General features: G+C 46.1%; 1 protein-coding gene across 1 annotated transcript in view; it reads left to right on the forward strand.

The window, feature by feature from the left end:
* OTOA (otoancorin) overlaps positions 1-27,096 on the forward strand; it is a 59,915-nt gene that overhangs the window by 16,535 nt on the left and 16,284 nt on the right. Inside the window, exons 9-21 of the mRNA XM_060033071.1 lie at positions 19-119; positions 1,926-2,065; positions 4,564-4,687; positions 6,772-6,987; positions 8,611-8,778; positions 9,529-9,669; positions 12,406-12,464; positions 12,640-12,757; positions 14,965-15,038; positions 17,122-17,257; positions 18,226-18,416; positions 20,007-20,100; positions 25,026-25,155. Of these exons, the coding sequence (XP_059889054.1) occupies positions 19-119; positions 1,926-2,065; positions 4,564-4,687; positions 6,772-6,987; positions 8,611-8,778; positions 9,529-9,669; positions 12,406-12,464; positions 12,640-12,757; positions 14,965-15,038; positions 17,122-17,257; positions 18,226-18,416; positions 20,007-20,100; positions 25,026-25,155 (1,692 nt within the window). The remainder of the gene's footprint in view (positions 1-18; positions 120-1,925; positions 2,066-4,563; positions 4,688-6,771; positions 6,988-8,610; positions 8,779-9,528; positions 9,670-12,405; positions 12,465-12,639; positions 12,758-14,964; positions 15,039-17,121; positions 17,258-18,225; positions 18,417-20,006; positions 20,101-25,025; positions 25,156-27,096) is intronic.

The following is a 27,096-nucleotide window of genomic DNA, read 5'->3' on the forward strand; positions in this document are numbered from 1 at the left end:
CTTATTTATTTTTTGCAGATGACTCTGTTTCATGGGTCAGTGCAGAAAACTTATGGATTTTGGGCAGATATATGGTTCACCTATCCTTTGAAGAAATTATGAATATTAGTCCTATAGAAGTAAGTTGGAAAAGTTCATTTCCATGTTCCCATCACTAATACTTCTGGAGTAAGGTGTATTCTAAACCTCTCACGTTTAGCCAGCTAGTCAAGGTGCCCTGGGAAATGAACACCCACCTCAGCTCAACATAACTTGAGCATCTAAAGGAAATTCCTGGAATAAGACCTCCAGCAGTCAGTCATTGGATTGTGTTCTAGTGTAGAAAAGCTAAGAAAAGAAAAAGGATTGTGGACTGTTAAGATAGCTCTGATGTGAAAAAACATGACCTATAAATGTTGGCTACGTACCAAAAATCATTTAAGGGTATTTTTGTACTCAAGAAAGGCCAAGGACGATAACTGTAGAGTTTCCGGTCCTTGGAAGCACGAACGCAAATGAAAAGCGATGTGGATTAATAGCTACTTCAGCACGTGTGATGATTGGATTTTAACTCTAGAGTTTACAGTGGAGAAATACACATATTCGAGGTTACCTAACTCACCCGTCAGGTGTCTTTCTCCCTCTGATGTTGGCTCGATGACACTAAAATCCCTGGGGTAGCATGATTTTAGAATGCAGCCTCCCAAGAATGCTGCCAGCAGGGAGGCATTCGTAAGCAGTTTGGGGCTTGCCACCAGTTTTTATCCTGTGCGCCCTCACTTTCTGCTGGCCAGTGAGAGAAGTGTTCACATCAAATGACTGGCTTGTTCAAGGACCGATTGACCCAACAATATCTGGTTGTTGCGAAACCAGAGGCAGAACGAGGCTTCTCTTTTTACCTGGGAGGCTGGAAATATTTCAAATGTCTCTCAATTTTATAATTCCCAGTTATAAAATTCCATTTTACTCTCCAAAAGAAGTTGAGTGAATTTCAGGAAGTCGATAGAGGTTAAATTCTTAGGAAACTGGGCCCCTAGCGGGGAATTTCTGAGATTCAGATGCCATTTGCACCACTTCTTCATCTTCTAAAAATGTAGAGAAGGGAGGTGAAGCCACAGAGTGCCAATGCTACGAGGGAATTTCATATGGACGAAGAGTACAATTCTTGAGGGAGAGAAAACTTTTTGAGACCTTTAAGCGCAGAATAACCATGCGTTGAAATATTGGAGGCTTCAGTGCAAAAAAGTGAACAAGAATAGAAAGAATCTGAATAGCATATTTAATAAAGTTGAATATATGATATATATTTGCATTATATAGGTGTGTTATATATTACGTAAACATACATTTACATATATATTATATACATATATTCAACTTTGTATCTTACAAAGAGAACACACTCTTTTTTTATCACCTGAGGGTCATTTATAAACTGACTCATCTATTAAAAAAATTCCGATTCCCCAAAACAAACAATTTATGGACCATATTCTCTGACCTCAATAAAGCAAATCTAGAAATAAATGTGCTAATATTAGCTTTAAAAAAGTTCAACTGCTCAGATAGTAAAAACAAACAAAAAACTTTCCTAAATAACAGTTGGATTGAAGAGGAAACTAAAGCAGCAGTTACAGACCATTAAGAAATCAATGACACCTATGGTTACCAAAGGGGAGGGGGGTGGGAGGCATAAATTAGGAGTTTGGGATTAGCAGATACAAGTTACTATATATAAAATAGATAAACCACAAGGTCCTACTGTATAGCACAGGGAACTGTATTCAATGTCTTGTAATGAACTATTATGGGGAAAAAGAAATCAATGAAAATGAGGCATGGGCACCTCCAAGTGCCAAGAGTAGGGCACAGCACAGACCAGCAGGGCGGGGCTGCACGGGCGCACTTCATCTCTCCACACTGACCTTCCTGTCCTTGTCCACCAGATTGGGCTGTTTATCAGCTATGACAACGCCACCAAGCAGCTGGACACGGTTTATGACATCACACCTGAACTGGCCCAGGCATTTCTGGAGAGAATCAGCTCCTCCAACTTTGATGTGAGGAATACCTCTACCATCCACAGGCAAGGGGCGTGGGCGTTGGGCCCTTGGAGCTGTTTCCCAAGATGCCATCTAAGCATCAGCTTCCTCTGAGCAGCAAAAGACCCGGGGAGGAAAGGGAGGTGGCTGGTCCATGTCTTTGGAGAGTTCCATGTCTTTGTGCATGTGAGGGAGGTGTTTCCCCAAAGAGACCCCTTTCAAGAGGTTGTGAAGCGGGGAAGAAAACAAATGCTTTTAAGCATCTCCTATGTGCCAGACATTTTATACAACCTTATCAAGCGCTAAGATTCCAGCTCTGGGCACGAAAATGGAACATTTTAACTAGTACTCCATCCATTCCAAGGTAAATGTGTAATTTCCAAGAGGTTGGGTTGAGTATTGGAAATAGCTCATGGGTTCCCATATCTGTGAACCCCTTGTTATCCAGACTCTCAGGTGGGGAGCCTTGGGATGAGGTCAGCTCTAGAATTTAGTGATTGTAACATGATCCCCCAGAACCATTTCCAGCAGGGGAGGGCCAGGAGCTGCACACCTGGTGACCCCAGACAGGGTTTGAATGTTGGGGGGTGTGTGCAGTGGGGAGGGCTGATGGGCACTGTTCACCCATCTTCTCTCCATCTCCCAGGGCCTTACTGTCACAGTGCTTTCTCTGACATTACCACATGAACTTACATTTTTCAAAGCACTTGCAGAGAATGTTCTCATATAAAATTCTTACACTGGGGCTTCCCTGGTGACGCAGTGGTTGAGAGTCCGCCTGCCGATGCAGGGGACATGGGTTCGTGCCCCGGTCTGGGAAGATCCCACATGCCATGGAGCGGCTGGGCCCGTGAGCCATGGCCGCTGAGCCTGTGCGTCCGGAGCCTGTGCTCTGCAGCGGGAGAGGCCACAACACTGAGAGGCCCGTGTACCGCAAAAACAAACAAACAAAAAACTCTTTCACCGTCTTGCCCCATCCTTAGTAATTTTCACCATTAGCATGGCTTCCATTTTTTTTTTTATAGTTACACCAAAAATAGCTTAGCTATTAAGAATATGGGACCCGGAACCAGACTTCCTGGGTTTAATCCTGGCTCTGCCACTTACAAGTTGTGTGATCTTGGCCATGTTACTGTGCCTCTCTGTGCCTCCATTTTCCCATCTGTAAAATGGGAGCTACTAAGCTGCCTACCTCATTAAGACCCTTGTAAAGATTAAGAACATCTGCACAATACGGGGTATATGTATATGTTATAGCTGATTCACTTTGTTATACAGCAGAAACTAACATACCATTGTAAAGCAATTTTACACCAATAAAGATGTTAAAAAAAAAGAACATCTGCAAATAGTAAGTGGTCAAGAAATATTAGTTATCCTTAACATGGTTATTCATATTCAGTCTTCACTTCTTCTGAGTCTTCTTTTTTCATCAGACACACTCTCAGATCCTTTCCCTGGCCTGGTTGCTTTCTGGTGGACATGTCTGAGAGTGTCAGTGTCTGGTCATGATCAACCAGGTGGTCCAGCCATGCTAAGTTAAGTAGATTTCATACGAATGCTAAGAGCATCCACTGATGAAGTGCTTAGTATCCACCAGGAAGCATGCTAATTAGTTGGTATGCCTTTTCTCACTTACCTCTCACAGTATTCCTCATTCCTTCATTCATCATATTTAAGGAAACCTCCCCATTAAAAGCTTAGAGAGGCAGGGCTACCCTGTACAGTAGTACAGAGTGTGCACTGCACAACCATGTGCTGCAGGCTTTCAGAGAAGTTAAGCAACTTGCTACAGGTCAGATGTCTCGTAGAGCTGGGCTTCAAACTCCAGTTGGCCTGAAGCTATGTTCTTAACCACTAGATACAGTGCTCCCCGTGAGACCAGGATTCAAATTCCATCTCTGCTCCTACGTTGTTCTGCCTCTTGTGTTTTTTTTTTTTTAAAGATTAAATTATTTTATTCAATTCAATAGATATTTTTCATTAAGAAGTTTATTTATTAAAAAGTTTTTAAAAACATCTTTATTGGAGTAGAATTGCTCTACAGTGGTGTGTTTCTGCTTTATAACAAAGTGCCTTTTGTGTTTTTTCCCTTTTGAAGTCATCATCATCTGGTGATGTTGGTTGGAAATAAACCTCTGCCTCAGAGGGTCCCTCAGGGTGGACCAACCCCTTATCTCTGAGTGGAAAATTGGGGTTTTTCTGTGGCTAATTGAGCACATGCTTTCCTTGTGCCCTTTATTGCCTCAGGAGGAGAGATGGCAGAGTTGGTTGGATCTAGATTTAAGGCCCTGCACCACTACTTGCCTTGGGCAAGTCACTTGATCTCTCTGAGTCTCAGTTGACCCTTCTGTGAAATGGGGCTAATGAGAGCACCTACCCTGCAGGGCTGTGATGAGATAATCCGGGTAAAGGGCTCAGCACAGTACCTGGTACGTGGCAGCTGCTATGATCGTGACCTCTCGGTTCTAACTGGGGTGGGGCTGCGGCTGTGGCCCCCGGCTCTGCGCCCTCCACCAGCATCCCTTGTCTTCTCACACAGGCTGGGGCTGCTGGTTTGTTTCTACGATGACCTGGAGCTGCTGGACGCCGCTGTGGCCCAAGTCCTCCTTCACCAGATGATCAAGTGCAGCCACCTGCGGGGCTTCCAGGCTGGTGTTCAGAAGGTGCAGAAGGGCTACAGCGCCCTGGAGCCTCAGCCTCAGTTTCACTAGCCAGAGAAATGGGAAGAACAGTCCTTCCTGGCCTTTGAGAGAAAACATGTAGGGTTTATCAAGATCTAGGTCCAGCCTCGCAGGTGGTATCTCAAACACTGGGATGAGCTTAAAATGGGAAGAAACCACAAAAAACGGTAGGAAAAGCTTGAATAGATCAAAATTCAATCAGAGCAGCCACTTCAAACTTAAAGGTGCATAAGGTTGCTTGGGGATCTCAAACACAGATTTAAGGCCTGGGTGGGGCCCGAGACTCCGCGTTTCTAACAAGCTTCCAGGCGATGCTGAATCTGCTGGGCTGGTGACCATGAGTGGCATAGCAAGGAGACACAGCAGTGGTTCTCGAACCTGGTTCTGTGTTAGTGGCACGCCCCTCCCCCAGGCTCTACCCCCCAGAGATTCTTGTGTCATTGGTCTGTGGCCTCAGATGCAGCCAGGGTGGAGAGCACTGGAATGGAATGTATTTGCTGAGTTCCTAGACCAAGGTTTTGGACCAATAGGCACATGGGGACTGTCTCGTTTCCCGCCTCACTCCATCTCTCTCTCCTTTGTTCCCTTAAAGTCTTAATTCTGCCCGGCTTCTCTCACCACTTTTTGTCTTTCTCATTGTTTTAATTGAAAAGATGACATGAGAGCAGTATTCAAGAAAGTTTGATAACATCGTCAATAATTCCACAGCAGTTTCTCACACATCACAAAACCCTCGGTCCCATTTGGCACTTTACATAGTAGGCCTTGTCTTGGTCAGTGCATATTTTTGTTTTCCAGGAAGAGCAGCCTTCCCAAGCAAGCTTGAGCAAAAATAAGAAAATAAATGTACTTTAAGGTCACAGGGGTAGCTGTGACCAAGAAGAAAGTCAGATACAATGAGATATGAGAAAACCCTTTGGATCATCTAGGTCAGTACTCAAACCTGAGGACGCATCAGAATCACCTGGAGGGCTTGTTAAAAACAGCTTGAAAACACCCACATCCAGAGCCTCTGATTCAGGAGGTCTGGGGTGGAGCCTGAGAACCTGCATTTCTAACAACTTCCCAGGTGATGCTGATACTACTGGTCAAGGACCACACTTTGAGAACCACTGCTTTAGGCCTTTTGCAGGTGTGGGAGCCAGCTTTAGGGAAGGGGAGCTGCTGAATTTGGAGAAAGCCAGGAACTGTGACAGCTGTTTCTTTCACTTTACTCTGCTGCCCCCAAGTGGCCATCTAGAACACTTGCGTACCTTCGTCTGACATGAAGATATGGTTTATGCAAGTTCAGGTGTTAAAACGTGAACCGTTCTCATTTTTTTGTACAGAGGTCACGTTGCAATAGATGAGTTTATCACCTTCTGTACTGGAAGCAGTTGGGAAGCACACTTGACTATAACTAGACAGGCATGTTACAAAAAATAATGAAGGGGATCACAGAAATATGAAAACCTGTAACATAATTTTAAATGAAAAATATAGAGCAGAAAATTGCACTTGTGTTCATGTTACAACTATGTAAAGACTACATGCCACAGTTTATTTATAAAGGCATAAGAAGTTTTGGAAACATATATACCCAATTGCTAATCATAGTAATTTTTTTTGAGGTAAGATTTTCAGGAGACTTTCACTTTCTTGTTACTGTTGAGAATTATTTTTACATAGATTATATATTATTATGAACCCCCCCCCCCAGCTATTTCATGAAAGAAAAGCAACCAAATAGACAGGATATAGAGTTCAAGGTCATAAAAATAAAATAGTTGCTACGGGAGTGTGGTTGAGTTACGGGTGAAGTGAACAAAATTTCCTTCTGCCACGCTTTAAGGTTGATTTAATAACAAATTAATATTTAAATGAAGCATAAAGTGAATTTGTAGCATACGAAAGTCAAAGCCAGAGGAGGTGGTGTTCTCAGTGGGGTGACTCACGGTCTGGGCTTAGCAGGAGTCCCTCCCCTTTTGACAGGGCAGGGTCGGTCGAGGGTGCATCCCGGGGTGTAGTCAGAAGGAACCACCATCTTGCTTGCTATCGACCCTCATCCCAGCTTGCTCCCCTTCTAGCTCAAAGCCGACCTCCTGGAAATTGCCACAGAGAACCAGACCCTCAACGAGACCCTGGGCTCTTTGTCGGATGCAGTCGTGGGCTTGACCCACAGTCAGCTGGAATCCCTCTGCCCTGAGGCTGTGCACGGCGCCATCTCGACCCTCAACCAGGTCTCGGGCTGGGCCAAGAGCCAGGTCATCATCTTGTCTGCCAAATACCTGGCCCATGAGAAGGTCAGTTGGAGCTTGAACTCTATTTTAATGCCCTGAGACCCAAGGGCCAGTTATACACACACAACAGGGGCAGCCAATCAGTAAGAAGATGGTGCCAAGGGGGACTACCTGGGTTCGAATCCTTGGTCTGCCACTTATTAGCTGTGTGACACTGGAGAATTGGCTTAACTTCTCTTGGCCTCAGTGTCCCAATTTGTAAGACGGGGATACAGTAGCACCTGTTCCATAGGATTATGTGAGTCACACACGGGAAGAGATTAGAACAACACATGACCTAGAGTATGAGCTCAATGAGTGTTAGCTGTCTCTGAGTTAATCCTTTAAGCTTCCCAACAACCGTCTGAGGCCAGTAGTGTTATAACTTCCATTTTCCAGGTCATTCATACGAGGCACAGAGTGTAAAAGGGAATTGCCAAGGCCACATGAAAGGGGCAGAGCTGGGACTGAACCCAGGGCATCTGGCTTCACATCCTGCTTGCTTTACTCCCATGCTAACTACTTCCATCATGACACCATTACCAATGCCCACCCATTCTTACTTTCTGACTCAAGACCAAGGATAGACCATTCATCTTGTCCCTTCAGGACTTCCGGTGACTTTCGTCTGAAGGCTTTGCAGACCTTCTGTTTTGACTGGGGCCACATGGGTCCACTCTGTGAATCTGATTTTAGGGAGCTGAGGGACACTTGTCTCGTTCCTCACAGCCCTGGACCAAGAGGCTTGTCTCATTCCTGTGTCCGACTCATCCTCCAGAGGGGTGAGGTGACTTTTGCTAAGAAGCCAAGAGCTCAAAAGGTCTTGCCTTCTTTGGGGACAGTAAGAGACTGTCCATTCTACAGGGAGTAACTATAGGAAACCACTCAACAGTTTTTTGCAGAACCAAGGAATGTCTCTGATTATATTACATCTAGCGTCTTCACTCCAAAGGAGTGGGGGAAAAACCAAGCGTGATTCCTGTTAGAGTGGCCAGCTATAGTTGTATTTGTCATAAAACATCACACTCATGTCCTAAAACACTTCTTTACTTCAACTCAAAGCTTCCACATGAAGGTAGATGAGCGTGGGGCTTTGCCGTGTCAGATGCCTGCCGGTGACATACTGAGGCCGATACTGAGGCCAGTGGGCTTTCTCAGGGTCCCATGAGAGCGGGTGGGCTGGGTAAACTAAGAGTCCCACGACCTACCCGAAGGTTCTTGCCCATTGTTGCCAACGTGGGCCCAGTATCGCCGGATGTTCAGATTTTTTTTTTAATAAAGCAGAAACTCTAATATGGATTTTTATAAGATTCCTCCAATATTTAAATCTTGTCAGCTAGTTCAGATTACACACAGAAAAGCCCATTGCCTGGTCAGCTGTGGCACATGGATAGCACATTGCTAGTTGTGCTGTGGCCTCAGGTGGCATAGTGATTCCCCCAGTGGTACAGTTACTGGTGTCTTGTGTTTTGATACTTAGCTCTCTTTCCTGATGGAAGGAAGGAGGATCTGGGAGGGCAGCTTGTGTCTTGGTCACGGTGGTGCCCCAGCACCCGTCTGGATACTTGGCCTGCAGTAGGGCCTAGTAAACGTCCGAGTGGTGGAGGCCCGGAGCTGGGCCTCATCCTCCCTGGCCGGTGCCCCCAGGTGCTGTCCTTCTACAACGTCAGCCAGATGGGCGTGCTACTGGCTGGGGTGGGCACCCAGGCCTTCCACGCCATGGACCGCAGGGACCTCGTGCAGCTCCTGAGAAGCACCATCTCCCTGCACGTGTCTGACTTGTCACCTGCCCAGCAGCACGGTGTCTTGAGCAAGGTGAGAGGAAAATGTCTGGTCCGCAGCCCCGGGGCTCACAGAGCATGTGGTTTTGGGGCTTTGGGAGGGGTCTGTGTCTTTAGGTGGGGTTGTTCTGAACCTGGAGAATGCCTTCCCCTGACGCCCACCTTCTCTCCTTTCCAGAAGGAGCCTCTGGGGGTTGTGCCTTATTCTCTCCAGACCCTGGTGCTCTCCCCAGCCAGTCAAATCTGGAAGACTTTTCTTCAATTAGGTTTCTTGCTGTAATAATGTTTTAGGAGTTTGGTTTTCAAATGTGAAAATGAATCCTGAATCCCCCTACTGCTTCTGAACGCCCCTCCTTTCATGCTCTGAAGCCATGTCCCTATTCCTCTTTCTCACTTGCAGTGGGTCTTCTGGGCATCCTATTCTATCAGACCTGCCAGGTCCTATTGTACAATCTGTTAAGAAACCAACCCAAAGGGTTCAGCCTAATTTCAACCAACACCTTGCAGATAGCTGTCACGCCTATGGTTAAATTAAAGAGTGTGGGTTTTGGAATAAGACAGACTTGGGCTTAAATCTCATGTATCAACTTTCAGCCTTACTCGTTAAGCCTCGGTTTTCTTATCTGTAAAATGGGGATAAGGATCATCTCCACCTCCTTGGGTTGCTGAGCAGACCTGATGGATTTTATTGCCAGTGAAGCACTAGAGAGAGCGCCTGGCCCTCACCCAATGCTCCATGTACCTTCTGCAAGGTCGTTATTATGTTTCTTCTCACTTTTGACAGGTGATGGAAGCAGGAGATACCGCCTCGGGCATTGTGGAAATACAAGGGGCTTTCTTTAAGGAAGTGTCTCTCTTTGATTTATGGAGGGAACCTGGATTCAACTCCACAGTCCTGAAAGAGAAGGAGCTCCGGCGGAGTCAGGTACGACTGTGACTCCCAGAGGTGGTGCCTGGGTTTCTGACTGTCTTGTGGGAAAGGTCTGTTCTAAGGTTAATTTGGTAAAAGAAACTTGTTTCTTGTGATTAAACTCAGGAGACAGAATAGCGGAGTGTTAAGTTAGACGAGACCCGAGCGTGAATTCCGGGGCTGCTGTTTATTAACTTTGGGGTCGCTGCTTCTCCTCCCGCGGCCTCAGATTTCTCCTGTGCAAAACGGGGATCATTTCTCACGAGAATCGTGCTGGGCAGTGCACTGTGCATAAGAGCAGTTATCACTGGGGCCTCCTGGGGAGGGTTGTGCTGTGGAGGCCGACTTGCGGCCTCAGAACCTCCCCTGACTTGCTGTTCATTCCCTCACTCGTCAGTGTTTGTGGAGCCCCTGCCCCCCAGGTGCCTGTGCGTGGTGCTGGGGACACAGAAGCGAGCAAAACAGAGGGAAGTCCCTGCCTCAGGGGGCTTCCATCCTAGCGAGGGAGACAGTGCGGAAGGTCAGCAATTAAACGTGTGCCCTGTTAGGTGACAGGTGCTGCTGCTGAGCACTAAGGAGGAAGTAAACCGGGGGAGGGCCAGGCCTTTTAGGGGGTGAGCTGTTTAGACAGGTGACCTCGCTGAGCTCAGAGAGGTTGTGGAGTGGCTGCTGTGAGGACTGCCTTCTACCCTGGGCAAGAAAGGGAGCTGAGGGGCGTCTGAGACGGGACAGGATCTGACTTTGGTTTTCGAAGAATCACTCTGGCCGCTGCTTGGGGACTGAGTTGAGGAGAGCAGGGAGGAAACAAAGGGACCAGTTAAGAGGCTACTGCGTACAGTGGCCTGGACCAGGTGTTGGCAATGCAGGTGGTGGCCAATGGTCAGATTCTGGGTACAGTTTGAAAGTTAACAGTGACAGAATTGGCTGTCGGATTGGATGCGGGTGTGACAGAGGGGAGGCGTCAGGCCTTATGTGCCCGTGAGCTGTTGCTGGTTACCCACCAGCGCCAGGTTCAGTGGGGCAGCAATTATTTTATCTACTCCCATGGTTCCCAAGGCTCTTGCTTAGGCTTGTTCACAAAGTTGGATTCAGCTGGTGGCTGGGCCTGGCATCTCATTGATGTGTCTGACATCTGGGCTGGGGAGACTCAAACAGCTGGGGGTGTCTCTGTTTGGGTGTGGTCTCTCCATGTAGTGGGTTGAACGGTACCCCCCCCCAAAAGTTATATCCACCCAAAACCTGTGGGTGGGAATGTGACCTTATTTGGAAAAAAGGGTCTTTGAAGATTTAATTAAGGTCTCGAGATCCTCCTTGATTATCTGAATGGGCCGTAAATCCAATGACAAGTGTCCTTATAAGAGCGGAAAACGCAGACAGCAGAAGAGAAGGCAGACTTGGAACACACAGAGGAGAAGGCCACGTGAAGACGGAGTCAGAGACTGGAGGTGTGCAGCCACAGGCCAAGCGGAAGCCACCAGAAGCTGGAAGAGGTGCGGGAAGATGCCCCCCAAGAGCCTTCGGAAGAAACCTAGTTTGCCGACACCTTGGTTTCGGACCTCTGGCCTCCAGAGAAGAAATTTCTATTGTTTTAGGCCACCAGGTTTGTGGTAATTTGTTACGGCCTTTCTAGGTGTCGGATACTGTCCAGAATGGTGGGTTTGGGCAGCTGGCTTTATAGGGGTGGTTCAGGGCTCCCAAGGTGTGTGTCCCGAGAGAGAGCTGGGAGAAGCTGTCATCTTTGGCGACCTTGGAAGTCACATAGCATCACTTCTGCTGCGCTCTGTCTGTTGAGGCTGTCGCAAAGCTCCCCACCATGCCACCCACCTCCAGCTACAAGTGGACTCCGTCTCTTGATGGGGGAGTGGCTCCGGAAGCTTCTAGAAGAGCATATTAGGCAGAAAATACGCGATCACTTTGGAGAATATGTCCTGCCACGTGTGCTTTGAAGATATTTTTGTCTCAGCAGCTGAGTTGATGAAGGCCATTCCCTGAGATGGCGGAGATGATGGGGGGACCCTGGAACTTGATCCTGTGCCTGAGGAAATCTCTGGGGCCACACACAGAGTGCCTGGAACTTACCTCCCCTGCTGCTCCTTTCTCCTGGGCTCAGCTGTCATGTCACCGATGCCTCCGCCTAATGCCAGCTCATAATTTATTCTGTTTAGGGAATTATGTTCTAAGTTTCAGAGTCTATAAAATAGATGAATGTCGTATTTGATTGTATATGCACGTTAGGTGTTCTGTAAAATTACGTTCCTTGAAACAAATGACGCCCCTGCCTACGAGGCCTTGCTCTCCTGGGGGCCCACCTGGGAGGGCTTGAGGGGAGCGCTGTTGTGAGCAGGACTTACTTTACTGTTGGAACTTTCTAGCCCATCCTGGTCTATTCATCCGTCCGTTTTGTTTCCTGGGATGCCGTGTGCTCAGAAACAGCAGGTGGGCATGAAAATAGGGGCTCTAGGGGGTCCTCAACTGGGCAGCAGCTTCTTAGAGCACAGGAAGTAAACTTCCAGGCTTGCTGCCCTGGCTTTGCTCCTCATTCACCTCCTGGAGCGCAGGGTCACCTGGGGTGTGAGAGCATGGACTCTGCAATTACCTGACACCAGCTCAAGTCCCAGCTCTGCCGCTTAGCAATTGTGTGGTTCTGGGTAAGTAACAAAGCCTCCATTTTCCCATCTGTAAAATGGGAGCATAGGACTTGTCACGGTAGGTGAGTGCTCCACCCCCATGGCAATCATTCTCTTCCTTCAGGCCTTGTTCCTGTTTGAGCTTCTGTCAAAGACAACCAGGCGGCCCGAGGAGCTCTTGAGGTAAGCCTGGGGCTGACGAGCCCTCTGGAGTCTCCCTTCCGAGGAGCCTATTTCCCAGGAGGGAGAGTTGGACAGTCCTGCCTGCGGCTGGTGTCAGATCAGATCTGCCTTTGCTTGCTCCTTCTTTCCTCTTCCCTACTCTCCTTTTCTCCTGGGTCCCTGTTTTGTTCTGTAGCGCAGGGCAGCTGGTCAAAGGTGTGATGTGCTCCCACATTGAGGCCATGAGCGTGGACTCCTTTCTGGCTCATTTCCAGTATTTTGAGAACAACTTCTCTCTGCTTTCACCGTATCAGGTACCCTCGAAGCACTTCCTTGTTTCTAATTCTCTCTCCCTACCCGGTTGCTGGGTGAATTAACTGTGGCGTCTGAAGATACTTGTGCCAGGATCATACTGATGCAAGTGACGATATGGGGCCAAATACTGGGCCAGGTTTTCTCCAATTTCTTTTTTAAAAGCTCCACATACCTATGTCTCTACAGCCAGAGTTTCAGAAGATTGGCTATTCTATACCCAGATTTGAACCCCAAAATTCACTTGGAAGGGATACCGTTTTGCATGTCCACAATTATGCTTTCCTGGGCCTGCAGGTCATACCCTCCTCTAACTTTCATACCCTTTCCAGAGGTAGCCTAGAATGGAAATAGTCCTCTAGGAGAATTTAAGTTTTCATTTAAAACTTCATTTTCCAAATAGTTAAGGAGACTCTTTAACCCTTTGGGGAGACCAGAGGCAGTGACTGACTTTCACTGTATCTAAGTAAGTAAAAGCGGGCCTTGGGGGCAGCTTTGGACTTGGAGTGCAAACGGTCGGCTGTACAGAGTCTGAGAGGGTGAGCAGGTGGCCTGGTGCATTTCAGATCTGAATGAAAAGTTTCCAAACAATGACTTTTCTTCCCGAGAGCCAGGAAGGGAAAAGCCGGGTGTATAATCCTTTGAGATCATTAGAGGAACAGGCAAATTTTTAATGCAGCCTGTCATTCCCTCAGATTGTTCATTCTGTCAGTGGTCCTCAAACTCGAGCTTGCATCAGCATTGCCTGGAAGGCTTGTCCACTGGGTCTAACGTTTCAGTTTTGGTGGATGAATAAGTTGTGGAGATGTGCTGTACAACACAACACCTGCAGTTAACAATATGGTATCTGCATTTCACAATTCGCTAAGAGGGTTGCTCTCAAGTTATGTGCTCTGTTCACAAAAACCAAAACAAAGGGACAGGAGGACACGTTGGGAGCTGTTGGCCATGGCTATTACCTTGATTGTGGTGGTGGAATCACAGATGTTTGCATATGCCCAACTCATCAAAGTGTATGCATTAAATATGTGCAGTTCTTTGTATATTGATTATACCTCAATAAAACGGTTAAAAAACCAGAGATTGCAGAGCCCCACTTGCAGAGGTTCCCTGGGGTTTCTGGGGTGAAGCCTGATATTTTTCATTTCTAATGGTTCCCTGGTGAGAACCACTGAACTATATTAAAAGCCTTGCCCAGGTAGGGTGGGAAGCAGGTTATTTCTGAAACCTGGACCTTGGCGTGGCTGTCTCCTTCCACTCATCAAACTGATGCAATGGATGGAGTTCAGGCCAGCTTTGAGGAAGACCTACATGTTCAAACAGGAAGAGTTGTCCCAATAAAGCTCCTTACCTGATTTTGCCCAGTTCTCAGAACCTTCAAATACCAGTTAATTAGAAAATTTGCCTTGATTGTTTATCTTTTTGCTGAAAGCACATTATTATAAAACAAAACAATAGAGAGAAAGTAAAGTTTCTCCTAGAGCATGGTTTCAACAGGGGACCATTTGGCCATATCTGGAGACACCGTTGGTTGTCACACCTGGGGGAGATGCTACTGGCACCTAGCAAGTAGAGGCCAGGGATGCTACTTGACATCCCATAACACAGAGGACTGCTCCTGCAACACAGTTACACTGTCCAAAATGTCAGTAGTGCTGAGGCTAAGAATCCCTGCTCCAGAATTTAACTACAGAGAAAGTTTGCTATTGACTTGGAGAATTTTTCGTATCTATAGAACATATCTACATGTAATTTAAGACACACAAATGAGCTCATACCATACACAGTGTTCTGTTTAAATGTATATAATGTGCGCACGCGCACACACACACACACACACACACCCCCACGCATAAATCTACCGTATGGAAACACAGTAGTTGCATAGTATTCCATTGTATGGCTATACCATAATTTACTTAACCAGTCCCCTACGGATGTATATCAAGGTTACATCTCACTGCTTGCAGTTATAAATAAAACTGTGGTGAGCATTCTCAGACTTAAATTTTTGTGTGCATCTTATTATCGCCTCAGTTTCTTCATCCATAAATTGGGTGCAGTCGTGTTACCTACACTGTAGGGTGTTCTGTTTAATAAGTGAACGTATGTAAAGCACTTAGAACAGTGCCTGACACACCGAGAGCACAGTCTGTGTTTGCCCTTGTTATTATTGGACTAAATTCCTGGCACTGCTTTAATCTTTTAGATTAATTGTTTGGCGTGGAAATACTGGGAAGTTTCCAGGTCCTCTATGCCACCCTTCCTCTTGGCTACACTCCCGTAAGTGAACATCAGTCTCCCTTTCTGGCTCAGTAAGATTGGCAGGTGTCACCAAAGCCAAAGTGATTCTCTCTCCCTGGGTGTTGGTGAGGAAACAGGGGCAAGTGGACAGTGCCTTCGACAGTTAAGTCCTTGAGAATCAGGATTTAAATTCTGAGCCTCACGTTGATATTTTAGACGGACTCTCCTGCTTTTTCTTGTTATTTAAAAACCAAAGCCAAAGCAACCTGAGCCTGAAGGAGTGAGTGCCAGTGAAGCAGGTCACATCTGGGCTGGCCTCACAGCTGTGTCCAGGCTCCAGGGGAATCAGGGCTGATGGAAGCAGTGGGGATTTCTCCTGGTATGTGTGGGTGTTCAGGCATGGGGGGGGGGCAGCCCTGCTTTTTAAACATGGTCTGGACACTGTTTCTCTCTTTTCCTCTTTATTTCCCTCTCCCTTCTCTTGCTGCCATTGTCTTCATTGAATTAAAAATATTTATTGAGTGCTTACTACATACTAAGCTCTCAGAGATAAGTAAATTTTCCCCTTATAAGAGCTTGCAGTCTCATGGAGGAAAAACAGACAAGCATGAAGCCAATTGTAATATCAAGTTGATATTTGGTTGAAAGTGACAGAACCTTGACTCAAACTGGCTTAGGCAATAAAAGGTAACTTTAGAGTCAGGAAAGTCCAGGGATGGACTTCAGGCATGGCTGGATCCAGGGGCTCAAATGAGAAGGGCAGAAAGGTCAGGGAGGGCTTGTATGACACCTTGGGGTGTTTTACTTGTATTCTGGGAGAGATCATCACTACTGTCCATATAGAGGATGGAGTGCAGGGGGCCTGGCTGGAAGGAGAGAGACAGTGGAAGCTTATTTCTGTAAACTTGACCTTGGCATGGCTGTCTTCTTCCACACATCCATGTCTCAGCTCATGCCTTCAGAGGGGCTCTCCTGGCTGTTCCCATATCATTCTGCATTACAGAGCCATTTAATTTTCTTCCTTACATTCATCACTAGCTGAAATGATCTGTTTTATTAACTGGTTTCTGTGTTTCTTCCCCCTACAGCATCCCAAAGACAGGGGCCTTCCCCTCATGTCTTGTTCATGGTGGTAGCTGGTGCCCAGCACAGTGGTTGGCATGCAACAGATGCTCTGTATATATCTGCCGAATGAATGAATGAAGAAATAAATAAGATGGTGATACTAGGACTGGAGAGGCGAGAACAGATTTGAGTAATATTAAGATGCTAGCAAGGACAGAATTGGGGATAAAGAGACAAAGGGGTCTGGGATGGCAGAGAGGAGGCAGAACATGTTTGGGGGAGGAGGTTGAATTTGCTTTGGGAACAGTCAGGTGGCCATGATGCCACATGGCTCCAGAGCCGTCTTTCTCAACCTTTATTTCATTATTGCCTCCCGAAGGGGAAAAACTTAATTTCTCCCTAATGAGAGAAATTACAAGGAGTAAGATTTTGTTGAGTAGGGTTGAGCTTTGGCGGATCACAAATCATTGTAATAACTAAGATTCCCTGCCCCCACCCTCCCTCTCCCTGAACCAGTTTCTCCCCACGGGGGTGATATCGCTCCTGTTGAGAATATACGGTCAAGAGCTTGGAGGAGAGTTCTGGACTGGGGTTGACAGAACTGGGAGTCATTTCTCTTACTTTCTCCACTCTCTCCTTCTCGTCCTTTTCCCTCCACTTTGTGTTTTATTCTCTCTTCTCGTTGTCTCTTTCTTCTTCTACCTTTTCATTTCCTTTCTCCTCATCTCCCCTCAACCAGTCCACCAGCCAACCTCTGTTTATGGAGATCCTGTTCTCTGATCAGTGCTGCTGGGTCATGGAAGAAGGGCATGATGGGAAGCTTGTTTCCCACCTGTAGGAGAAGAGCATTATGCAAAGTTTGTTTCCCACCCACAAATTAGGAGAATGATGGGTGGGAGGCTTGCTACCTGCCCAAAGGAGACAGAACATCTCTGGGGAGAACCAGCATTTAAGGAACACCCCTGTGATAAGCTCTTGGGCATACAGACCCCGATTTCAGGGACAAATACAGAGCAGCTACTGTTTTCCTTCCCTCATTCTCTCCATCTCTCTCCAGGGCTCGCTACCTGGCTTCTGTCCCAGCCTCCCAGTGTGTGCCCTTTCTGATCAGCCTGGGGAAGAGTCAGTTGGACTCCTTGGTTTTAGATTCCCACAAAAAGAATTCAGTCCTCAAGAAAGTACAGCAGTGCCTGGTAAGGAAACTCTTCCTGGGTGACCCTTTCACTGGTGTCCCTTCCCCTCCAGGTATCTGTGGCCATCCTGGAGAGCCCTCAGGGGATCTGGCTGGGCTCTCAAGTCTGATGTGATGGCCACAAGTGGGCTCTGAAACCACTGGGTGGAACACTCTTGGCTACTAGTTCTGGGGACTGCCATTCTGGGGCCTGAATGTTGGCAGGCCGCTCTGGAGGACAGGAAGGAGCACAGTGCACGGAGTCTGGGTTCTAGACACACCTCTGCCACTGCCTGGTTAGGTGGCTTTGGACAGGTCACTTCGCCTTCCCGAGCCTTGGTCTCCTCATCTGTAAGATGGGTGCTGTAGCACTTTACTCATGGAGTATTGAGGACATGAAATAGGTAATATATTGTTTAATGCAAAGGCCCAAAGGGCAGAGGTGACAGTTTCTTTATCTTGAAAAAGTGGATGATATTAGTACTCACTCTTTTTTTTTTTTTTAGTACTTACCCCTTAAGGTTACTTTGAAGATGAATGGATTCAGGCATGGAAATACTTAGAACAGTGCCTGGCACCTAGTAAGCACTCGATAAATGTTAGCTATTTTTGTCATTTTGAGAAAGAGCTCTGGAGGCTTTCAAGGGCCGTGCAAACTTTGAAGTGCTGTGTTTATTATTGCAGTACTATCATTATAAGGGTTACTGAACTCTGAGGTACCCTCAGAGCAGTCACAGTGACGCTGACCACAGCCTCACTGAGTGAATGCTCACGATGGGCGTCTTCCACCCACACCCGCCCCCCGTGGGGTCCCCCAGACTTCTGGGGCCGGCACCCCTGGGGTAAAATTAGGCCCCGTGCCTTCTCTACAGGTCCATGGCAGGGTAGGCGATTCAGATCCTGGAACCTTTACGAGGTTTGGGGTCGGGAAGTGTTTTATAGGATCCAGCCCCACTGGACCTTTCCACCAGCTCCGCTTGTTGGTTTCAGAATGACTCCGTTGCTGATGAGTACACCGTGGACATCCTGGGAAACTTGCTCTGTCACTTGCCAGCGGCCGTCATCCACCGTGGGGTGTCCCCCAGGGCCTGGGCCACTGCCCTGCACAGCCTCAGAGACTGCCTGGACCTCAGCCCCCAGCAGAAGGTGGCAGTGAGGCTCAGGCTCTTGGAACAGCACGGGTGAGGAGGGCCCGGGCTGGGCTCCAGGGCTGGGGTAGAGGGGCTGGCGAAGGGGCACCCGGCCCTGGCGCTCCTGCCTCAGAGCAGAGTCTCTAACTTAGGACGAGGTTAGACACTTCGATTGATTCTGGAAACATGATCTTTTTTCTTTTGGCCTCAGATTCCCTGTAAGGTGAGAATGATAGCTGTTCTACAGGCCTCATGTGGTTGCCACCAGTACATCTTGGCTTGTGGAAAGGGAAAGGGTTTCAAAAACATGGTACTTTACAAATGCGTGGCGGTGTTATTATTATTTTTGTTGGGAAACACCACCACCAATAATACTAATGCAGATAATCGAGGCACCGTCAGCTCTGGGTGAGTGAGAAGTCCCTGGGGGAAGACAGCTGTTCTTTCCCAGGCAGAGTTTTCTGAAGTTAGGTCAGATATTTGAGTAGGGCCTAGATATCGGTCAACGGTTAGACAACAAATGTTTTTGGAGTAATTACTGTGTCCCAGACACTTACTATTATATAGAGTTTAAGAGCTGGGACTTGGGAGCTTGACTCCTTGGGTTAAATTTTTCTACCGTCTGCTGTCTGTGTGATCTGGGAAAAGATACGCAGTCTTTTGCACTTTATTTTTGCATCTGTAGGATGGGGACAGTGAGAGTCCCCACAGGGCTGTTGTGATGATTAGCTGAGTTAACGCATTGAGTGTTAAAGCGCTTACCACAGTGCCTGGCATGTAGTACTGAGTATGTGACAACAGCATTTTGACTAGGAATGAAGATACAGTGGTTATTATTAAGTGTGGCTCCTGCCCTCATGGAACTTACAGTCTGTTGGGGTAATATCGTTAATCAAAGAGTTAAGGGGAGGCTTTTTGGCCGGGGGTGGTTTGCCTTGGTCCTAGGAGAAAGGGTCATCATTGCTAACTGGGCAGACCTCCTTTAGAGATATCCTAGTGTGAGGCACTTCCCCGTGGACATTTGAGGTCTCCACAAGAACAACAGTGGATCCTGTGTCAGTGCTGTTATTATTCTGCCAGGCTCGAGAGGAAATTTCATCTTGCTATGGGAGGAGACCATTATGGTAATTTAAAAGGAGCCGATATATCTTTACTGTTCTGTTGAGAAAAGGGAGGAAGGAAACACTCTGATGCAAATGACAGACATTCAGTAGCTCAATTCACACTAAAACATGGGAGTTTACTGAGTTTAGAAATGGATGGGACTTCAGGCATGGCTGGATCCAGGGGCTCAAATGATGTCATCAGGAATGTGTTCCTCCCATCTCTCAGCTCTGTATTCTTGGTTGTGGCCTTTATTTTCTCCATTTGGTGAGAGGAATGGCCTCCAATATGCTTTTTACTGCTAGAGATGCCAGAAGAAAGAGAGAGCTTCTCTAGTAGCTCCATCACAATTGCCAGGGATGACTCTGATTGGTCCGTTTGCATCACATGTCTGTTTTCTTGGTTAGGGGCGTGGGACCAAGTGATTGACAGCCTCTCCAGGTATAAAGATAATCTTTTCCTAAAAGAAAAAGATGCTGGGGGACAAGGACAAGAGCGTGATTTTTCCATTTACTGTTTATTATTATCTCTCCTTAGACTCCCCCAGAACTGGACAGCTGAGACTACAAAGGATTTGGGACCCTTTCTAGTACTTTTCTCAGGAGATGAATTAAGCTCTGTTGCCACAAAGGTACCTCTGCGTTCTATCTTTAGAAGGCTGAAGGAGTTTGAAGGGGAGAGAAAGTGTGGTTAGTTATATTCCCTTGGGTTTTCTGCCAGTTTGTTTTTCTGGAAACTTCCTGCCTGCCTCAAAGAGCTCAGGTGTTTCCAGCTCCACTCCAGGATGCCCAAGGTTCAGGGAAAGGGAGTGAGGCAGCCGCTAAACGAGCTCAGGGTCTTTCACTTGGCCTCTGCCCAGATGTGCACAGGCTGGGAGCTGTCATTTAGCTGCCACTCTGCTATCTGTGTGCCTCCCACATGCACGCCTGTTCGAGGGCTTACACCCACCAGCGCCATATGCACACGCATATGTGTGTCCAGTGTGTGCAATCACATGGGCAAACATATTTAATCCAAAACCAAATCTTTATTGAGCACTAACACTCGACTTGGAGTAACTCTCCAAGAGTTAGACAAGGCCAAGAGGCATGCCAGATGAGCATGTACTAGTCAGCTTCTGCTGTGTAACAAAGGCACACAATCTCACCGGCATGCAACAAGAAGCATTTATTTCTTGCTGACTGGTCTGTGGATCTGGGACACTGAGTTTGCCTCTAGGGCTAGGCTACCTGGAGCGTGTTCTTCTCGCAGTGAAAGTCTGAAACTCTAGAAAAGGGAGTGCAAAGTGCAGTTCTCCTTAAGGCCTGGGCTGGAAAATGGCCGGCTGTCACTTTCTATCGGCCAAAGCAAGTCACATGAGCAAGCCCACCTCAGTGGGGCAGGAAGTCTCCTCCATGCAGGTGGAGGGTGGGGTAAGAGGGGATGTTTGCTGAACAAGAGTTAGATCAACCACAAAGCACGTCCATACACCCTCACCCCTGTGCTCACACACGCAAGATGTATGTTGTCACACACGCTCAGGGGGCCTGAGCACCTGGCACGTCACCCAGGTTCACACATGCACAGCAACATTCCAGTGTCCAGTCATGGTAGAATCGTCTCCTGGGGTGTCCAAACCTAGAGTCATAAGCAGCAGCTGCATGTATCTTAAATGCTTATCTAATCTTTTTTTAAAAAATCAGCTTTTGAAATCGAAAAAGTCTTGTATCAACGTGGTTAAATCTCAGAAACGCAGTGTATGGAAGTTGCAAAAAAATATGTACAGTAGGATACGAAGTAAATAAATAAATACTAGTTAATTTTAAACACGTGCAAAACAATGCCATATGTAAGAGAACTTTAAAAGTACATGAGAATGGTTAATTATCAAATATCAAATTCAGGGTGACAGTTAACTTCTGGGGAAGGAGGGAGGCCAAGGGTGAGGGAGGGAGCTATCAATTATATTTGTGATGTTTTATTTCTTAAGCTGGGTTCTGGGCACATGGGTGCTCTGTTGTATTATTCTCTCTACTTTTTGTTTTAATGCCTGAAATGTTTAGTAGAACAAGTAATACATGCTCCTGGTTAGAAAATCCCAACTATACCAAAGGCTATAGGATGAGAAGTTTCTCGCCCCACGTTTCCAGGTTCCTAGCTTCTCTCCTCAGCAGCAGTTGCTGTTCCCAGATTCTTCTGCATCCTCTCTGGAAAATCTTCCTCCTGCCTTTACACGTTCTCCCTTTAAAAATACAAAATGGAAAATACTCTGCTGTGCAATTTGCTCTTTAGAAGTTAACTATTTATCTTAGAGCAGTTTTGCTCGTGACCTTAGCTGCACGTGGGAATCACCGGGGAAATTCTAAAAGGGACAGACACATGGACCCCACCCCAGACCAATGGTCTCAGAATCTCTAGGGCAGGGCCCAGGTGTCTGTGGATTTCCCAGGTGCTTCTCACCTGCAGCCTGGGCTGGGAACTACTGGCTTAGACTGTGATTCTGATTCTGAAGATTAGAATAGAAGGAGGAACTATAAAACCCAACGACTTTTGGGGCACACTCTTTTGGTGACTGGGACACAGAGACACACTGCTATAGGGAAGCGTTTGATGAATTCTCTAGACTCTTGGATAGATTACCAATAGTATCCTGAGCTTGACAAAGTGCATCAGCTCTAGATGAGAAATGGCACCTTCTCCAGGGCAACCAGAGGCCCCCTCGTTGCTAGTCTTCTCCTAGAACTCAGAGATAACTCTTTCCTCCTCCTTTTATACATATAAATTTTAACAAAAATGAACAAACACTACCAACCCCAAAAGACATAGGCATCCATACATTTTATAGATATTATCAGATGGTAATGATGCAGCATCTAACAGTCCCACAGAGAAATAAGTATGCGTATTTCCTACATCTTGGCCGGCATTAGGTATTATCACTTTATTTTATTATTGACAGTCTGATGGGTGAAAAACAATATATACTTACGTTATTGAACACGTATTGGATTAGTACTGAGATGGGGTATTATTTTCTATGATTCTTGGTAGAGACTAGTTGGGCTGGGGATTAAATTTACATGAGAAGCTGCTACAAGCATACTTCGGAGATACTACGGGTTGGGTTACCGACCACCGCAATAAAGTGAATATTGCAATACATCAAGTCACATGAGTATTTTTGGTTTCCAAGTGCCTATGAAAGTTATGTGTACACTGTACTGTAGTCTGTTAGTGTGCAATAGCATTATGTCTAAAAAACAATGTAAATACATTAATTAAAAAACACTTTATTGCTAAAAAAATGCTAACCCTCATCTGAGCCTTCAGTGAGGTGTAATCTTTTGCCAGTGGAGGCTCTTGTCTCTACATTGATGGCTGCTGTCTGATCAGGGTGGTGCTTGCTGGGGTGGCTGTGTCGATTTCCTAAGAGAGGACAGTGAAGTTTGATGCATCCACTGACTTCCTTTCACTAAGGATTCCTCTGCAGCATGCAATGCTGTTTGATAGCATGTTACCCACAGTAGAACTGCTGTCACAACTGGAGTCAATCCTCTCAAACCCTGCTGCTGCTTTATCAACTAAGTTATGATTATGTAATATTCTAAATCATGTGTTCCCATTTCAACAGTCTTCACCAGGAGTAGTTCCATCTCAAGAAACAACTTTCTTTGCTCATCCGTAAGAAGCCACTCCTTACCCATTAAAGTTTTATGAGATTGCAGAAATTCAGTCACATCTTTAGGCTTCACTTCTGTTTCTAGTTCTCTTGCTATTTCCACCACATCTGCAGTTACTTCCTCCACTGATGTCTTGAACCCCTCAAAGTCATCCATGGGGGTTGAAATCAACTTCTTCCAAACTTCTGTTAATATTGATGTTTTGACCGCTTCCCATGAATCACAGATGTTCTTAATGGCATCTAGAATGGTTAATCCTTCCCAAGAGGTTTTCAATTTACTTTGCCCAGATCCATCAGAGGAATCATTATCTATTGCAGCTATAGTCTTAAGAAATGTATTTCTTAAATAATAAGACTGGAAAGTGAAAATTATTCCTTGATCCATGGGCTACAGAATGGATATTGAGTTAGAAGGCGTGAAAACAACATCAATCTCGTTGGACATCTCCATCAGAGCTCTTGGGTGACCAGGTGCATTGTCAATGAGCAGTAATATTTTGAAAAGAATCTTTTTTGTCTGAGCAATAAGTCTCGATAGTGGGCTTAAAATATTCAGTAAACCATGTTGTAAACAGATGTGCTATCATCCAGGCGTTACTGTTCCAGTTATAGAGCACAGGCAGAGTAGATTTAGCATAATTCTTAAGGGCCCTGGGAGTTTTGGGATGGTAGATGAGCATTGGCTTCAACTTAAAGTCACCAACTGAATTAGCCCCTAATGAGAGAATCAACCAGTCCTTTGAAGCCAGGCATTGACTTCTCCTCTCTAGCTATGAAAGTCCTAGATGGTATCTTTTTCCAATAGAAGGCTGTTGACTGTAGCCATTTTTGTTAATTATCTGAGTTATATCTTCTGGATAACTTGCTGCAGCTTCTACATCAGCACTTGCTGCTTCATCTTGAACTTTCATGTTATAGAGATGGCTTCTTTTCTTAAGCCTCACGAAACAACTTCTGCTAGCTTCAAACCTTTTTCCTGCAGCTTTCTTGTCTCTCTTAGCCTTCATAGAATTGCAGAGAGTTGGGTTTTGCTCTGGATTAGGCTTTGGCTTAAGGGAAGGTTGTGATTGGTTTGATCTTCTATCCAGACCACTAAAACTTTCTCCATATCATCAATAAGGCTGTTCGCTTTCTTATCATTTGTGTGTTCACTGGAGTAGCACTTTTAATTTCCTTCAAGAACTTTTCATTTGCATGCACAGTTTGGCTAACTGTTTGGTGCAAGAGGCCTAGCTTTCAGCCTGTCTCAGCTTTTGACAAGCTTTCCTCACAAAGCCTCATCATTTTAATTTTAATTTAAAATGGGAGCCTTGTGACTATTCCTTTCACTTGAACACTTAAAGGCCATTGTAGGGTTATTAATTGACCTAATTTTAATATAGTTGTGTCTTGGAACAGTGAGCCGTGAGGAGAGGGAGAGAGATGGGAACAGCCTATTGGTAGAGCAGTCAGAACACACACTACATTTATTGATCAAGTTCACTGTCTTATATGGGCACAGTTTGTGGTGCCCCAGTTACAATTGTAATGTCAAGGATCCAGGATCACAGATCACAGATCACCATAACAAATATAGTAATAATGAAAAAGTTTGAAATATTGTGAGAATTACCAAAATGTGACACAGAGACATGAAATGAGCAAATGTTGTTGGCAAAATGGTGCCAATAGATTTGCTTATCACAGAGTCGCCACAAACCTTCAATATATAAAAAATGCAGTATCTGCAAGTGCAGTAAAGCGAAGTGCAATGAAACGACGTATGCCTGTATAAAGAAAAAAAAGCAATGGAGGCAGTGAAGCAGTGTTCCAGTTTACACTCTGATTTAAGTCTGTGTTTCATGTGCTTTAATTATTATTCATTCCTCCTCTTTCATCTTCGCTGCCCTGCACAGTTTCCTGACATCCTTCAGCAAACAGCTTCCAAGATGGCTGGGACTTTGCCCCCCAAAGAATTCCTCCAGGCTGTCTTTGAATCTGTTCGGAACAGCAGTGAGGAGAGCCCCAGCTCTGACCGCAGCCCTGGTGAGTGTTTCTGGGGGTATCTGAGGCCATTGTCATGGCAGCAGTGTTTTGGTTAAGTCCCTGGCTTCAAGAGGACTCCTTGTCCAGGGGACTGGATGCAATGTTTGCAAAGCAGTAGAATAGCAAAAATCCACAGGGCATAGAATTACATCTTTTTTTAAAAAAATAAATTTATTTATTCTTTTTTTTTTTTTTTTTTTTGGCTGTGTTGGGTCTTCATTGCCGCGCATGGGCTCTCTCTAGTTGAGGCAATCAGGGGCTACTCTTCTTGTGGTGTGCGGGCTTCTCATTGTCGTGGCTTCTCTTGCTGCAGAGCTCGGGCTCTAGAGCACAGGCTCAGTAGTTGTGGCATACGAGCTTAGTTGCTCTTGGGCATGTGGGATCTTCCTGGGCCAGGGACCGAACTCATGTCCCCTACATTGGCAGGCGGATTCTTAACCACTGAGCCACCAGGGAAGTCCAGAATTACATCTTTGTAAAGTGATTTGGAATCACATCTTGCATTCCTTATGCAGGCCAGTAGGTTTAATGGGTGAACACGTGCAACAAACATTTCAAAACAATTGATTTAAGGACCAAAATGGCTGTGTGGCTATGAATTGCCATGCTGGGGCCAGGCTGACTGGATTTGGATCCCAGGGCTGCCACTTATGGGCTGTGTGACTTTGGGTAAGCTCTTTAACCTCTCTGTGCCTTGGGTTTTATCCTCGGTAAAATGGGGATAACGAAAATCCCTACCTCATTAGATTATCGTGAAGGTTAGTGGGTTTTAAACCTATAAACATGTACACAACAGTGCCTGGCACGTAGGAAATGCTCAGTAAGTATTAGATATGATTACAAGTATTATTGTGCACCTACTGAGTGCAGACTTTGTGCCACGTAGGAGGGGACAAAGTTAACCAGACCCGAGAATAATTGTAATAATAAAAGTAATCTGTGCTTACTTTCTTTCCTGCAACAAATAATTTTTGAGCACTGACTGTGTGAACAAAACAAAAACCCCTGCCCTCGTAGAGCTTACTTTCAGATGGGGTTGAGGGTAGCCAGACAATAAATTACAGACATAAGTGAAGTACGTAGTATGTCGTGTGATGAGTATCAAGAAGGAAAATAAAGCAAAGGACAGGAGTCAGGGAGCGTGGGATGTGGGGCTGTAATTTGAAAGGAGAACACAGTTAAGGAAGGGCTCACTAAGGTGACGTTTGAGGAAAGGCCCAAGGCAGTGTGGGAGTGGGCCCAGTGGGGACCTGGAGTTGGAGTCTTCTGGGCAGAAGGAGTGTGACAGGAGTGGGGGAGGAAGGAGGAATGAGGGGCAGTGTGGCTGGAGTGGGGTCTTATCTCCTTGTAAAGGAGACCTGAAGGCGGGGTTTCATGGCGGCATCGAGCACAGAAATGTCATGATTGGTCTGACGTTCACCTTGGGTCGTCGCCTCTCCGTGCGTTGTCTCGTCCTCACCTCTGTCTATGGGGTGGGCAGTTTGCTTTCTCCCATTTAACAAAGGAGAATGAGGTTTAGAGGGATTAAGAGATTTGGCCAAAGTCTCAGAGTTAGTCAACGGCAGCTCTTGGAATTGAACCCAAAGCAGGAGATGTTCGCCACTAGCCCGTACGGTCCTCGCTGCCTAACAGTCCGGTTGTCATATCGCCGTGCTCCTACTCTCTGCCTGTGGATACGTGAAAGTAAGACTTTCCGCCCTTGGGGGAGGATGCGCTTAGCTCCAGTGCTTAATTGGAGTTTTCTTTAGTTGGTTCTGGGTATTAATTACTGCTGTGCTTATAGTCATTAATGGATTAGCAGAATTACTACTTGCTTTCATTTTAGTTAATTTTTGTGTGTGTTGATTCATTCAGTGAATATTTCCTGAATACCTACTATGTGTCAGGCCCTATTCTAAGCCCCAGGAAGTGATAAGACCAAGTCTCTGCTGTACTTTTAAA

The sequence above is a fragment of the Delphinus delphis genome, chromosome 15 (genome assembly GCF_949987515.2).
Source record: "Delphinus delphis chromosome 15, mDelDel1.2, whole genome shotgun sequence".
Classification (NCBI taxonomy): Eukaryota; Metazoa; Chordata; class Mammalia; order Artiodactyla; family Delphinidae; genus Delphinus; species Delphinus delphis.